General features: G+C 44.4%; 1 protein-coding gene across 1 annotated transcript; it reads right to left on the bottom strand.

The window, feature by feature from the left end:
* Positions 1–2017: 2017 nt before the first annotated feature.
* On the bottom strand, positions 2018–9747 carry LOC128791522 (protein NDNF-like). Its single transcript, XM_053949241.1, has 4 exons — positions 9353–9747; positions 7119–7314; positions 5297–5421; positions 2018–4283 (listed from the first exon to the last, which is right to left on the bottom strand). The coding sequence occupies exons 2-4, from the start codon at positions 7304–7306 to the stop codon at positions 2932–2934; spliced, it is 1665 nt and encodes a 554-aa protein (XP_053805216.1). The 5' UTR covers positions 7307–7314; positions 9353–9747; the 3' UTR covers positions 2018–2931.
* Between the last annotated feature and the right edge of the window lie 2833 nt (positions 9748–12580).

The raw sequence follows: 12580 nt of genomic DNA, 5'->3' as shown, positions 1-12580 counted from the left end.
TTGGTCAGACATGGCCTAGTAGGCCAGGACCAGTCAAATGGCAAGGAGGGGAAAAGGAAAGGTGGCAAAGAGCTTTGAAAGAAAAGGACTTGTGGGTGCTGAAGATGGGGAGCTGTGCACAAAAGCAGCTGCCTGTGCAGGGGTGGGAAGAGCATCAAGGGTGTAATGCAGCACCTTTGGTTTTGTTGTGGTTAAGCCTATGAAACGTTCAGGACAGCACTGAGCCCCAGCTCAAACCAGTGCACCCAGAGGCCACCTCAGGAGCAGGGTCTGGGCATGAGTGAATTGAATACAGGTTTGCAGCCTGGTGCATACAGGAACAATCACAGTGGAAAGATCAGTGGAGAGGAATATTCCCTGCTGCTCCTGGGCTCTATTACAGAGCATGGCTGGCTGCCCACATGAGCAAAGTGGGCTGCTCCCTGGAGGGCAGGTACCTGCTCTGCTTGCATCAGGGGTGATGGGTTTTGACAGAACAGCGTGTTCCTCCCTACAGCCGAGCTCTCTGCTGAGTGCAGGGGCCTTGGCTGATGGAGGGCCTGGTGTGTGTGGGAGAAAGCTCCTCCTGTGAGTGAGGGACTGGCATCAGCCCTCCCAGCAGCCCTGCTTGGCTCCCAACCTGGGCTGCAGCACCAGTAAGTTGTGTTCTTCAGAGCTTCCCACTGGGCTCTGCCTCAGCCAGTCTCTGCATGGGGCAGTGGCCAGGGGGAGGAATATAGAGGAGCTGCTGAATTTGGGAAGAGGAGAATCTCCTGGCTCTTTTCAAAGTCCCTCTGAAACAGCTGCTGTCCTCCAGACCTGAGCTCCTTCCTTACAGGTTCTTAACTGTCAGTCAACTTGGTGCAACACTGAGCCTTTGCTTCTGTGCCACCTTGGACTGCTCAGCTCTCTGCCCTCTTTTAGGCTCTCCTATCCCTTCCTCACATCTCTTGCTACAGCCTTAAATCAGGATATTACTGAGAAGCCCAAGGCCAATTCCATTGTAAAAAAACCTGCTTTAGTAGAAACACTGGTGCTGGTGAAGGTGCCAATGTATCTTCTTCCAAAAGACTTTTTGGTGGCATTTCTGTATAGAGGGCAAAAGCAAGGGTTAATGGTCTGCCAGACTGAGGGCAGAGGATTAAAAATATATTGTATCTGCAGTTAGACAGATCTTGCTGTTCCTCTGCTATAGTTATGATTGTTATTACAGTCAGTTGTAGGGCATCTAAGTGAAATTCATCCACAATATAAGTGCCTGAAATTGAATAGGAAGGCAGAAAACATTGAGATTTCCAAGCAGAGATGACCTCTGTTGCTCTCTGAGCTCAGACTATTTTTGGCAGGAGGCAAATGGGCCTGCCTTGGAATGAAGGCAGAGCAGCTGCCAGCCCCTGTAATTAGCCAAAAGGCTGTGGAGTGTGGACAGGAGGCTGCAGAGCACGTGGCTCCTGCTGTGGCACTGCTCAGTCCAGAGCAGCGCCTGCAGGAATGCAAAGCCCAGCCAAGCCCAGATACTGCAGCTGATCCCTGGGGAGGCCTGAGCCCCTCATCTGGGGCTGAACAGTCACAGAGTGCCCTGGACAGGGCGCACAGGGCTGAGAGTCTTTGGAGCAGGAATCCCAACCCTCATCCTGCACACGAGACTGATTCTGTCCTTACCAAGGGCCTCCAAACATGCTTGGGTGGAATAATTGCTCAGAGCAAACTGGGACTTTGACAACCCTGAATTGCAAGAGAACGACTCAAATACACAATAATGGATTTAATCATTTATGTATGTGCTTAGTGTAATTGTAGAGGAAAAAGAATTACTACAGGCAAGATTTCTCTGGCAACCTCTGGGTTAGTGAAGCTATTGTATCTCTTTGTATGTAAATTCTGGGCCTGCCAAGAGCCTACATGCAAAATACTTTCTACTGATAATTGAAAATGAACCTAAGGGAGTTTATGAAGACTTAATTTTTTTTTTTTGCACTGTCTTGTGTCATATATGGGAGGCAATCATGGAAACAAGACAACCAAAATGTTTGTCAGAATTTTTACTACAAATATTTTCCTTCCATGATCTTTAGTAGGAAAGCCACATTTAATTTTTCTCAAAGCAATGCATTCATTGATACAGGCTGGCTTAAGGATGCAAAGAATGAATATATTACAGTCAGAAGTCACAGAGTCATAAACATGGGCTCCATATCAGAGCCTACAGATGATAAATCTTTCCATGGCAAGATTCCTCAATTGCTGCTTTCCTCTGTGGGCAGTAGCACAGCAGTGTATTTGCACACTTCTGAGAAAAGCCAGATCCAGAGCCAGTTCTTGGCCTGAATTTTGTCTGTTTCTAACCAAGCACAGTTTCTCTGTAGGAATGAAACCAAGCAAGCATGCAGGTAATAGGGGAAGATGTAGTTCAGCCTGCTTTACTCAATGCATGGAGCTATACATCAGTCCCACTGCTTTTTCAATTTCTTTTTGTTTCCTTTCTTGTTCAAGCAGTGAAGAATTTGTTTCTCAAGAGCAGTCTGATTTGTGGGGTCTCTCAGTTCTTAGTTTGCCACGTGAGTTACAGAAAGTGGAAAACTCTCTGGGACTTGAAAAATGATGTGTGCTTCGTGTGAGGCATTTTCCCATCACCTCTGTGCTGGATTTCAAAGCATTTTAGGTAACCAGTCTATTTCTCATGGGTACTCTTGGGCTATTTTATTTCCATGTGTATGAATTTGTTTCACAGCTCTGTTTTTAATGTTTGAATGAGACAGGGAAAGAAAAAAAGCACCCCACCTTAACAGGAGAGAAGATGTGTAATCATCTAAGATGTGTTTTGCTGTAGAATATTATTGCTTTCAATTTTTTGTTTGTCAGCATAGTTCAAACTGCAGGGGCTTTGATTTGGATTGCTGTAGATTTCGATACTGCTGCATTAATTCACTTCAAAACTTTCATTCAAAACCTTCAACATTTTTTCCTGGTCTTCACAACTTTGCTGTGATATCTGACAGGGATGCCAGATGGCCCAAAGAGATAAACATCAAACAAGTAGAGTGTCCCTGCCTCCAGCCCTTTGATGGTCTCTGTGGTGACGGCTCGCTGGAGGTTTAGATCATAGAAGTACTTGCACAGCACTTTCTCTGATTTGTGCCGAGATTCAGGCCCAGAGCACCTGTCTGCACTCTGCAGCTCCCTCCAGATCTGATCCTCCTCAATCCTTTTTCTGTACACACAGTACTTGCTCTCCTCTTGTGTTCCCAGCCAGGCAATGGTCACAGACCTGCACGTTCTCAGTTTACTGAAGGATTTGATTTTTAAGCTCTCTGGAAGAAGTGGGAATAAGGGCTTGTGGAAATGGGGGGAGGCCTGTACCTTCACAGAAGAGTTAGATTCCTCTGTGGACCTCAGCTGCACCAAATAGGTGTCCAGCAGCTTTCCCTTCAGGGAGAAATACCTCAGCCCAGAGAGATTTTCTGACGCCACTGTTTTGCCATTTCTTGTTATGTGAACCCGTATTTGGCCCCGGCACAACTGAAAGGTGAAGTGGATTTTCTTGTGCTTCGCCTGGTACTGCAGACTGTAGAATTTCTGCTTTTTCCCATCCAGGACCACATGAATCACTTTGCCATCTTTCAGCTCTGTCACCTTGGGCTCAGGTTCTTCCAGGGTCCTGGCGAATGTCCCGGTGTATGCGGCGCTGGCGTTTGTGAGGAGATTGACAATAAAAACATCAAAGTAGTACTGAGTGCTGGGGCTGAGATTGGCCACTGTGTAGGTGTTCTTGGTGCCCATGCACACCTGCCTGACTTCCCCACTGCTCACTTTGTTGATGATGCTCAGTTCGCTGTTGGACAATATCATCACCTGCTGCGGCTCCAGAAGGTACGGAGAGAGGGACAGAGCTAAGGTGGGTGGCAGCTTCATTCCAGAGGATCTGATGGCCGTCTCAGCAGCACACAAGCTCTTGTAGTTGTGCTTTTCATTAACTAGGAGACAGTACTGGATGCTTTCCCTGTGCTGCAGGACAGAAGGGCTGTGTTTCCAGGCCAGAGTCACTGTTGTGTGGCCGATGCCAATCACATCTATGCGTGGATCCACTGGAAGCTCTGGGTAGAGGTACCCAGACGTGGTGTCAGTTGTTAAGTATACGGTAATGTGCGTGTCCCTCTCGGTGGATAAGAACTCGAGCAGGTAAAGGGCAGAATGGGAAGACATTCCCATGTAAGTCTCTACAGAATTTCCTTTGTAGTTGAAGATAGTGGTCACCATGCTTGAAGTCCTGTGAGATTTGGACACCTCTTGTGTATCATGGTCACCTGCAGGCAAAAAAAAAGCAGATTTGTAACCTCTGTTTTAAAAGATGTGAAATAAAGCATCATACATCATACAAGATTTTACTGTTAGGGAACATTATATTTTCTTCTTGAAAGCAGCAATTATAACTAAAAATATGTTTTAGTAAAAATATGTTGCTACTGGCAATTTATTAAATTAAAATTTGAGAAGCTTTTATTTTAGCAGTGCAGCTGTAGAATTATGTTTTCAAAAATACTGTAATTATGAAACCACAACTTGCAAAAGCTTGGCATGTATTATGCCTGATGCCCCTACAATTTTCTTCTATTTGCTATCTCTTAGGGTACTTTAAGGAGACTCATTATATCTATGATAGGTTTTTTCCCCCTTTGGTGGATTAGTTTTAGGCCATGGTGTCATGAAGAGGGAAAACTTATCAATTCAAAGGAGTGTAATTTGAACTCCTCAGTCAGGTGTACCTGCCTGACAGGTAAGAACATATTAATGGCAGCTTTTAGATTTTTAAAATTTCAAATTCAAATTTTAAAAATTAATTCAAAAAATCATGCAAGAGAAAGGAATTTCCTTTAAGGGTAAAGGCAGTATAGTAGCCATTGCCATGGTAGGATGTGACAAGAATAAATGGCTAAATCTTCTCTGCTTCACATGAGGAACAAATAGTTGTCTCAAGTCACCTAAGCCACAAAAAAATAACTGAGGCAGCAAAGGGAAGTTTGGCCCAGTACCAAAAACTTATGAAGTTGGTCTGTTTGTACAGCCTGGAGGACCTGCTGTTGTTCCCAAATATTAACCTTAGATATAGACATTTTAATATCTAATCCTTAATTTATTTGTGTTGAGGGCAAGATCTGATGGGTTTCCATGTTTTACCCATGGAGACTGGGTCAGTCCATGGCAATTTAAAGGAGGGAACCACAAAATGTGTAGGCTTGTGGGAAATTTCCTGTAACACACTTATCTGTGAGTAACTTGTGCTTTCTTTGCCTCTGCTTCGGCAGACTGAAGGCCTTACCTGGTGTTGCTTTTCCTGGTGGAGACTTGTACACAAATATGCTCCACTCAATGGGAACATCACAGGGAGTCACTGTTACCGAGAAAGGGGCAAGGGCCCTGCCCTCTTCCAAAACAAAGTGGTACCTGTAATTGTGAATAGAAATAGAGGCAATGCATCAGGGAATTCAGCTTTGCCCAAAGCTCCTTGTAATCAGCTACTCTGACATGGGTCACTCTGTTCTGAGTAGAAATGACTGTTCTCTGAGGTTCAGTCAACAAAGGGATGATGGGTGTCTGCAGTCTTAGGCTGTGGGAAGAAAACAGGCTGTGGGGTATTTTTTTTTTTAATCCATATATATTTGCTGAAAGACTTATCCACTTGAGGCAATATTTTTCCATCTAAGTTTTTTTCCCATGCTTTAGATGAACATTGTATCTCATCCTTAGCTGGTTATTTTGGGTAAAGGATGTGATTTAGCTGACTGCCTTCTCCATAACCAGCTGTTGGCATTTCTGCCTTGATTGCCTTTGTGTCAGAGGCTGCTATGCATGAGCACCACAAAGTGACATCAGTCTCTTTGGTCAGGTTTTGATTCCTGCCTTGAAAAAGCTCAACCTCTTGTCTTGCTCTGTTTTATTTCTGTTGTTTTTATACAGGCTGTATAATGTATGGACTTGGCCATATAAATGTTTGGATTTGGGTGCCTCTGCACTTCAATGAAGGCAATTGGCAATCCAAGGGTTTTTTTGTTGTTCACCAGTGAGACAAGCACATTTGCTATGGATAGACCCTGTCAGTCTGGAGGTGTGGCTTACTTTCAGGGTATGGCTCCTAGGCCAGAGTGGAGCTTCACTGGAATCAGTTCCACATTCTTGAGTCTTTTACTCTCAGCCAAAACTTGTCCTCGCTTGTTTGGATGACTAGGGTTCAAAAGAACCTTCCTGATCATGCTAAACTATTTCCTAATTGCAGTCTTAATATTATGCTGCAAGAACATAGAAAAACTCCCTTTTGTTTCAATATCCCTTGTTCCTTAACTAGGAGAGCTCCTAGTTCTGTTCTTGTGAGCATGGTCACATTATATAACACATGCCACATTCCAGTTTTTCTGTGCAATGCACATGAAGGCTGAGCAATCTGGCTCACCCTCTGCTCCATGGCCACTCGGGTGTGTGTCAAAATCTGTATTTGCTGGTCTCTGTCCAAAGTGCATCTCTTCCCAAACAAGCAAGATTGATCTTTGCTACCCAGATGCAGTGCTGGTTGTAATATCTACATCACCTACGTATCTGGGTATGGCAGAAGACTTTTCAGATATTTTGGAAAGATATGTGAAGAATGTGGAATTTCCACATGCAAAGCACTTTTGATCTTAGCAAGTTGTACTGCCACTCAGCAAAAACACTTTTAGTGTGCAGGACAGTGGCAGAAGTTTTCCTGATATGATGTCTGTGCAGATACTCTATTGATTTCTGGGGCAGTGAATTTGCTGGGTGAAATGTTTGTATCTCACCATGAATGTAGGACGGCTGCTGTCTCTGCAGACCTGAAGCTGGGCTGTTTGTGACACAAACAGCTGCTGGAGCCTGCCCATCCTGTATCAGTTCTGCTGCTGCTCTGACAAACACGGCAGCAGGCTGCTGAAATGTGTACAGGAATTGAAATTTCGTCTCAGAGGTTCATTCCAGATTCTGGGCAGTGTAAGAACCCTTGAGGAGTGGGGCATTTTTCTGGCATTTCACTGTGCCCTGATAGAGCCCTGCAGGTACACAGGGATAGTGTGCAATTCCCAGTGACACGGGGAGGTATCAGAGAATAGGAGTGGCTGATTTGCTCTTACCTTTTGGGTATATCCTTCAGCAGGTGAATTGTAGTTTCCTTACCATCTGCAAGTACCAGGGAGTGGTAGAAATTGAAGAGATTGCTCTTGAAGCTCTGTTGGGAGCTGGTGGTGGGTGCCTTTATGGAATGGCACAAACAAGTTGCCATGAGAAGATGGAGAGGAAGATAAAACCAGAACCAGGACATCTTCAGTACTGCAAAGTGGGGTGACAAAAGTAAATAGAAATGGCTGTCATAGGAGAGAAAGTAACGTGACCTTCTCTTTCTGTGTTTTTCCTGGTATTTGTTATAGTCCCAGCAAGCCAGGCATTCAAATAGTGCAAGTCTCCATTTTGCTGAGTTATTTAAAGTTCACAGAAATATTCCTCAGAGGATCTTTCTGCAAAGATTTAATTTCAGAAACTGCTATGAAGTCTTTGATTAGAGGAAAAAAAATGTAGTTAATGCAGCACAAGTGCAACATGACAATTATTAAAAAAATATTTTTACTACTGTCGGAATGAGTAGAAAATCACATTTAAAAGATTTTTCTGGTTTGTGATGTTCACTTACTAAACTTCTAGGCTGAGCTATTTGTAATGGAATTGTCCCTTTAAAACTCTCAGGAGGTCCCTATGTCCCAAACCCTGCTTCTGCTGCTCTATCAGAGATCACTGAATTTTTATTTTGTCCACTGGGACAGTAGGTATGTGTAGATAAGAGGATCATTGTAACTTATCCAGAGCTGTGTAAGATACTGTTTGGTCAAAGGTGGAGAATCTTGGATAAGAATCCCTGAACTGGTACTTAGATTTTAAGCTCTGTGGATCTCATTTGGAAGAAGGCTTTATCACTGTAGGGCAGTAATCTTGATCTTAGATCTTTGTGTTGCTTATCATTCTCATATCTGCATCACTTCCAGCCTGTCTCAGCATTTGCTGCTCACTGGAACTGTAACAACTGTCTTGTATTCACTCTGGCAAGAGATTTTTAAAAAATCACCTATGTCCCTTTTTTCAACAGGCCTTATTAGCTTGGAATCTATGAAAGAAAAGTACAAAACCAGTCCCCAGCAAATACTGATGTTATTTAAACTGCTGTGTGCATTGCCCAGAGCTACACAGAGGAGGAGGCTCCAGTTAGGACAGGAAACTGTCAGTGCACTATGTGCAGTCATTGATTATAACTTACAGCTCCTTTGTCTGCCACGTTCAGTTTCAGAAAGTATGAAAGTGGAAGGGGCAGAGACCTTTAATACAGGTGCCAGCTGTAGCTCAGGGATTTGGAAAGCAGAGGGAGCTCTGTGTGCAAGATCCCTTTTTTGAGGAAAATGTAGCCTATTGCATCTCAAGAGCAGCAAGGAGTAAAGATCCTTCTTAAATCTGGTTATTGGCTGGTGAGGGGAGAAAGCATACAAGACAAAGGCTCAGTTCTTTGTAATTTTTATTTCTTTCTGAGATCAGCTCTTTCCCCATAGTGCCTGTAAAAGTGTGGAAGATTTTAGGCAGTCAAATCTCCACTTCAGCACACCTGCTGTCCATTGCAGTTAAAGTGACTTTATAAAAGGACCCCTTCCTTTTAAAATCCATTTCAAACATACATTTAAGTACAGCATTGAATACATCTGTAGGTTCTTATGTACAAAATCTGGGATTCCCATATTCAAGCACATCCTTAGTATCAGTGAGATGATTATGGAAATTATGGTTTACCAGGTCATCTCAATGTCCCTCTCAACATCCAGAAAAAGTTGGTTTATTCTCTGCCTGTTTGTACTATTTTTGCACTTGGTTGAATGCAGGCTCAAACAACCATCTGAACAAGTTGAAAGAATAGTTAAGATTTCCATATCAATTCCATTTTAATGCTCTTATAACGGAGCTTTTCCTTTTGACTCTGAGTCACTTTGCCACTTGGTTATTCCTCTAGTCTAATTATAGCTTACAGATTTAAAATAGAACCCCAAATATTTTGCTTTACCTTTTACAGTGGAATCTGAGTTGCTCTGTGCTTTGGAGAGGATTTTTTAAAAAGTCTTTCTGCTGCTTAAATGACAGGATCTTGCAAGCCACACTGATACCACAGCAGCCCAGCTTTTCTTGTCCAGGAAAACAAACAAACCAAGCGATCAACAAACCTATAATCAGCTTATCCCCAAGAGAGCATCATCCCAAAGGCTATTTTCACTTAATTACACAAACAGTATATTCTCAGACTATTGGAAATACGTTACACAAAAAATACTGTACTTACCTATTTTGTTCCTGGCTAGATGATCCTCAGACCACTTGCTTTCTTTGCCAAAAAAGCGTAAAAGAACATAGACTTTTCAGATCTCTGTAGGCAGATGAAAATCAGAACTGTGCAACCAGTTTAACAGGACAGAACTGATTTTTCCATATGGCTCCTGAACAGACATAGCAACTGAAACGCTTGCGGTCCTTCAAGAAAAGAAAAAAAAAAACCCAAAAAACAAAGCCACAACAGGATTTTGGTGCTTTCTTCAGTTGGGTGTTTTCAAAGGTTGTTTTAAACTTGCCCAGTTGTGCAATCTCCCAAGTGCTGGTCGTTGTTCCTTCAGTTGCTGGGGCTGTGCAGCAGTTGGGGCGCGCTGCCTGCCGAGCCCAGGACGCTGCTCCTGCACCGAGTGTCAGCCAGGCTGCTCCGGCAGCCTAATCCCAGCACTGCCTGGCCAGGGAGCACTCTGTGACTGAAATGCACAGTGAGGAGGAGGGGGTGAGATGGAGAGAGGAGCAAACACTGTTAACCCTTGTCAGCCCTTAATCCAAGCCAGCCAGGGGTGCACCACTCTCCTCCAGAAAGCCACTTCTGTGTTAGCAGCGTGATGGCCCTGCCGAGGCGTGTGTGATCTCCTTCCCTCAGCACTGCAGAAGCTCCAGATAATTTCAGGTGTGCTGAGTTCCTGCTGGGATGCTTTATGGGCCCAACAAGTGTTGACCTAAAGTAGGAAAGGCAAAAAAAGCTGCAAGGGAGAGAATGCTGGTTTTTTAAAGCAGCCTGGAATTAGCAATCCTTTGAAGGCTGTCAGAAATCTACTGAATAGAGCTGAGCAGTTTCCTTGGATTAGAGAGGCCGTGTAAGAATGAAACCCCAAAAGTGTCTGGGCTGGGGGAGCACTTCTGATGTGAAAGCAGTGTGGCTGAGGGAGGAGGCAGCAAAAGGGTGCATGGGAAGTGGCTCACAGCAAGCCAAGCACTTGCTTATTGGGGCTACAAAGCAGTTGTAGCAAAGCCATGGTTCTTTTCAGACCACTCCTGCTGAGTGAGAGCAGTGTATGGCCAGGATTCACAGGCTGCTCATACTTCTTGGCCTGGGCTGTCAGGAAAGATGCCCTGGGATTGGTCCTGTGGGGATGCCTGCTCAGAAAGGCAAGCCCCAGGAAGCTGCATGAGCTTCCAGGCAGGCACTTTGCAAGGGACAAAGGCAGAATATTGTAGGGAGGCTCTATTTTTAAATAAAGTCTCTTGCCCAGTGTTTGAAGAGTGGCTTGCACTAACCCTTTATTACTGTCTCCCTGATTCAGAGTTAGATTGTTTAAGCCTTCCCAAGACTAAAAGTTTGCTAAGAAGAGGGGCAGATAATGGAGAAGTAGAAAGAGGTTTCAACAGATTTTGCACAGCAGTTCCTTCTGAAAATGTAAATTTGCTCATCAACCAATGTAAGAGAAATATTTACAGTGCAGAATATGGCAAGAATAATTAAGGTGGTCACGAATTTTTTTTTTTTTCTGAAAAGTTTTGCTGAGCAACTGGGCTTTTAAAATGGGACAGCATGTGGGAGCCTTGATTCAGGCACTGTGTGATCAGGGCATTGGCACCGTGGAGCTATGTGGGGACACTGCTGGATGTATGCTAGAAAACTGGCACAAGCAGGATAAATGGTAAACAGGGTCTGCCAGACAAACCATCATTCTGGTGTGAAATCCAGCCCAGGTCGAGTCTGTGTAACAGATCTGGGAACTAATGAAAATGTAAGCACCTAGCCAGAGCCAAACTGTTTCCTTAATGGAGGAGAAGCAGGAGAGAAAGATGTTGGTGCAGAGTCCAGTAAGGTCCCAGAGCAGGCCTGGAAGAGGGAAATGTAGGTCGGGTGAGGTGCATCAAAAATGTGTCCTGAAAACAGACCATGAAATTTATTTGCACAGAAAAAAATATCGGTCACGATATAAGTGCAGGGTCTACAGTCTGGTTTTGCTGGGAATTTGGAGGGATTCAGGGGTGGAAGTCAGCAGGGAGAATTGTGGGCCAGCAACCAGTGCTAAGCAGGGTTATCTCTGGGCAAATCTCAGAAGCAGATGTCACTTGTGTCTGGTAAAATCTCAAAATCTGGACAGAGTAGATGTATTTGTTGTAAAAAGGATGGACTCTGTCTTGTCCTCTCCAAACCTCCCCACTGCCATCAAAACAAACCATTAACCTCAGCAAATTAAGCTTCCAGGGAAGGCAAGGGGAGTCTTCCCTTTGGCCATCATTTCAGAGTTGGAAGCCAAATGCTTGAAGGAGCTCTGTGTCTCGCACCGAATAAAACATGAGCAAGGATGTCAGGTGAAAAAGGCTGGTGATGGTGTAAGTATGGAAATAATCCAGCTCCTCTCTGGACAATTTCTCACGTACTTCCCATGTGTGTCTGCTTACATGCTTTGCTGGAGCAGAATCTGTGCTCATAAATTTTCTGAGAGGCTCACTGAAGCACTATCAAAGGGGAAAAAAGTATTCTCTATGGAGAAAGCTAAGAGCTAAATTCATGACTTGTGTAGCTTGACTGAACTCAGTGAAGTTACAACAGGGATAAATCAGTCCTTGATTTGGCAAAAAATAGGTACAATGGCCTTTTCAGTAGAAAACTCTGTAATGAGCAGGCTCTGCTCCCCTCAGAGCTGAGTCGGTGACTTCAGGAGGGCTGTTCAGAGATCCTGCTTCTGTTCCAACCCTGCTGCCCATCCACACCTTTCACAAATGTGAGAGATGGAGCAACTTTGACAGCAGAGACTTGATTTATACTCAGTTATGTAGTGGCTCTGCTAAAAGATCAGTAATGCTGAAACAAAGGAGCTGCTTTGAAATGGGAGCAAAAAGCCAGACTCGGGGGTTTAGCTTGAAGCTCTCAAAGACGCTTCAGATGTTCATTTCCTGGAACTGCAGTCCAGAGTTCTGTACTCAGGTGAGGGATTCTGCAGGCCAGGGGAGTGTCCTGCAGTCTTGGCAGCACTGTCCCACAGCAGGCCCTGCCTGCAGCATTTGGTTGCTGTTTCATGGCATGCCTTGCACAGGGATGTTTGGAAGCTCACCCTGGCTCACCCCACAGAGCACAGCTCTGAGAATTGTATCCCACTGCTGTTCTTGGCAAGGAGATGCAAAAAATGGACCATGGGTACTTCTGCTGAAGACTTTGCCTGCCCTGGCAAAGCTGCTTTGAGCTGGTTTGGTCACCTCCATCAGGAAACTGTGTGTGGGAAGGGCA

This window comes from Vidua chalybeata, chromosome 8 (genome assembly GCF_026979565.1).
Source record: "Vidua chalybeata isolate OUT-0048 chromosome 8, bVidCha1 merged haplotype, whole genome shotgun sequence".
Lineage (NCBI taxonomy): Eukaryota > Metazoa > Chordata > Aves > Passeriformes > Viduidae > Vidua > Vidua chalybeata.
This window is presented reverse-complemented; position numbering and strand designations above follow the sequence as displayed.

Excerpts from the sequence above, each read along its gene's own strand:
- LOC128791522 (XM_053949241.1), bottom strand. The coding sequence starts at position 7,306 with ATGTCCTGGTTCTGGTTTTATCTTCCTCTCCATCTTCTCATGGCAACT. Across the intron at positions 5,422-7,118 it reads CTGAAGGATATACCCAAAAG|GTACCACTTTGTTTTGGAAG; the intron begins GTAAGAGCAAAT and ends TCACAATTACAG. Across the intron at positions 4,284-5,296 it reads ACCAGGAAAAGCAACACCAG|GTGACCATGATACACAAGAG; the intron begins GTAAGGCCTTCA and ends TTTTGCCTGCAG.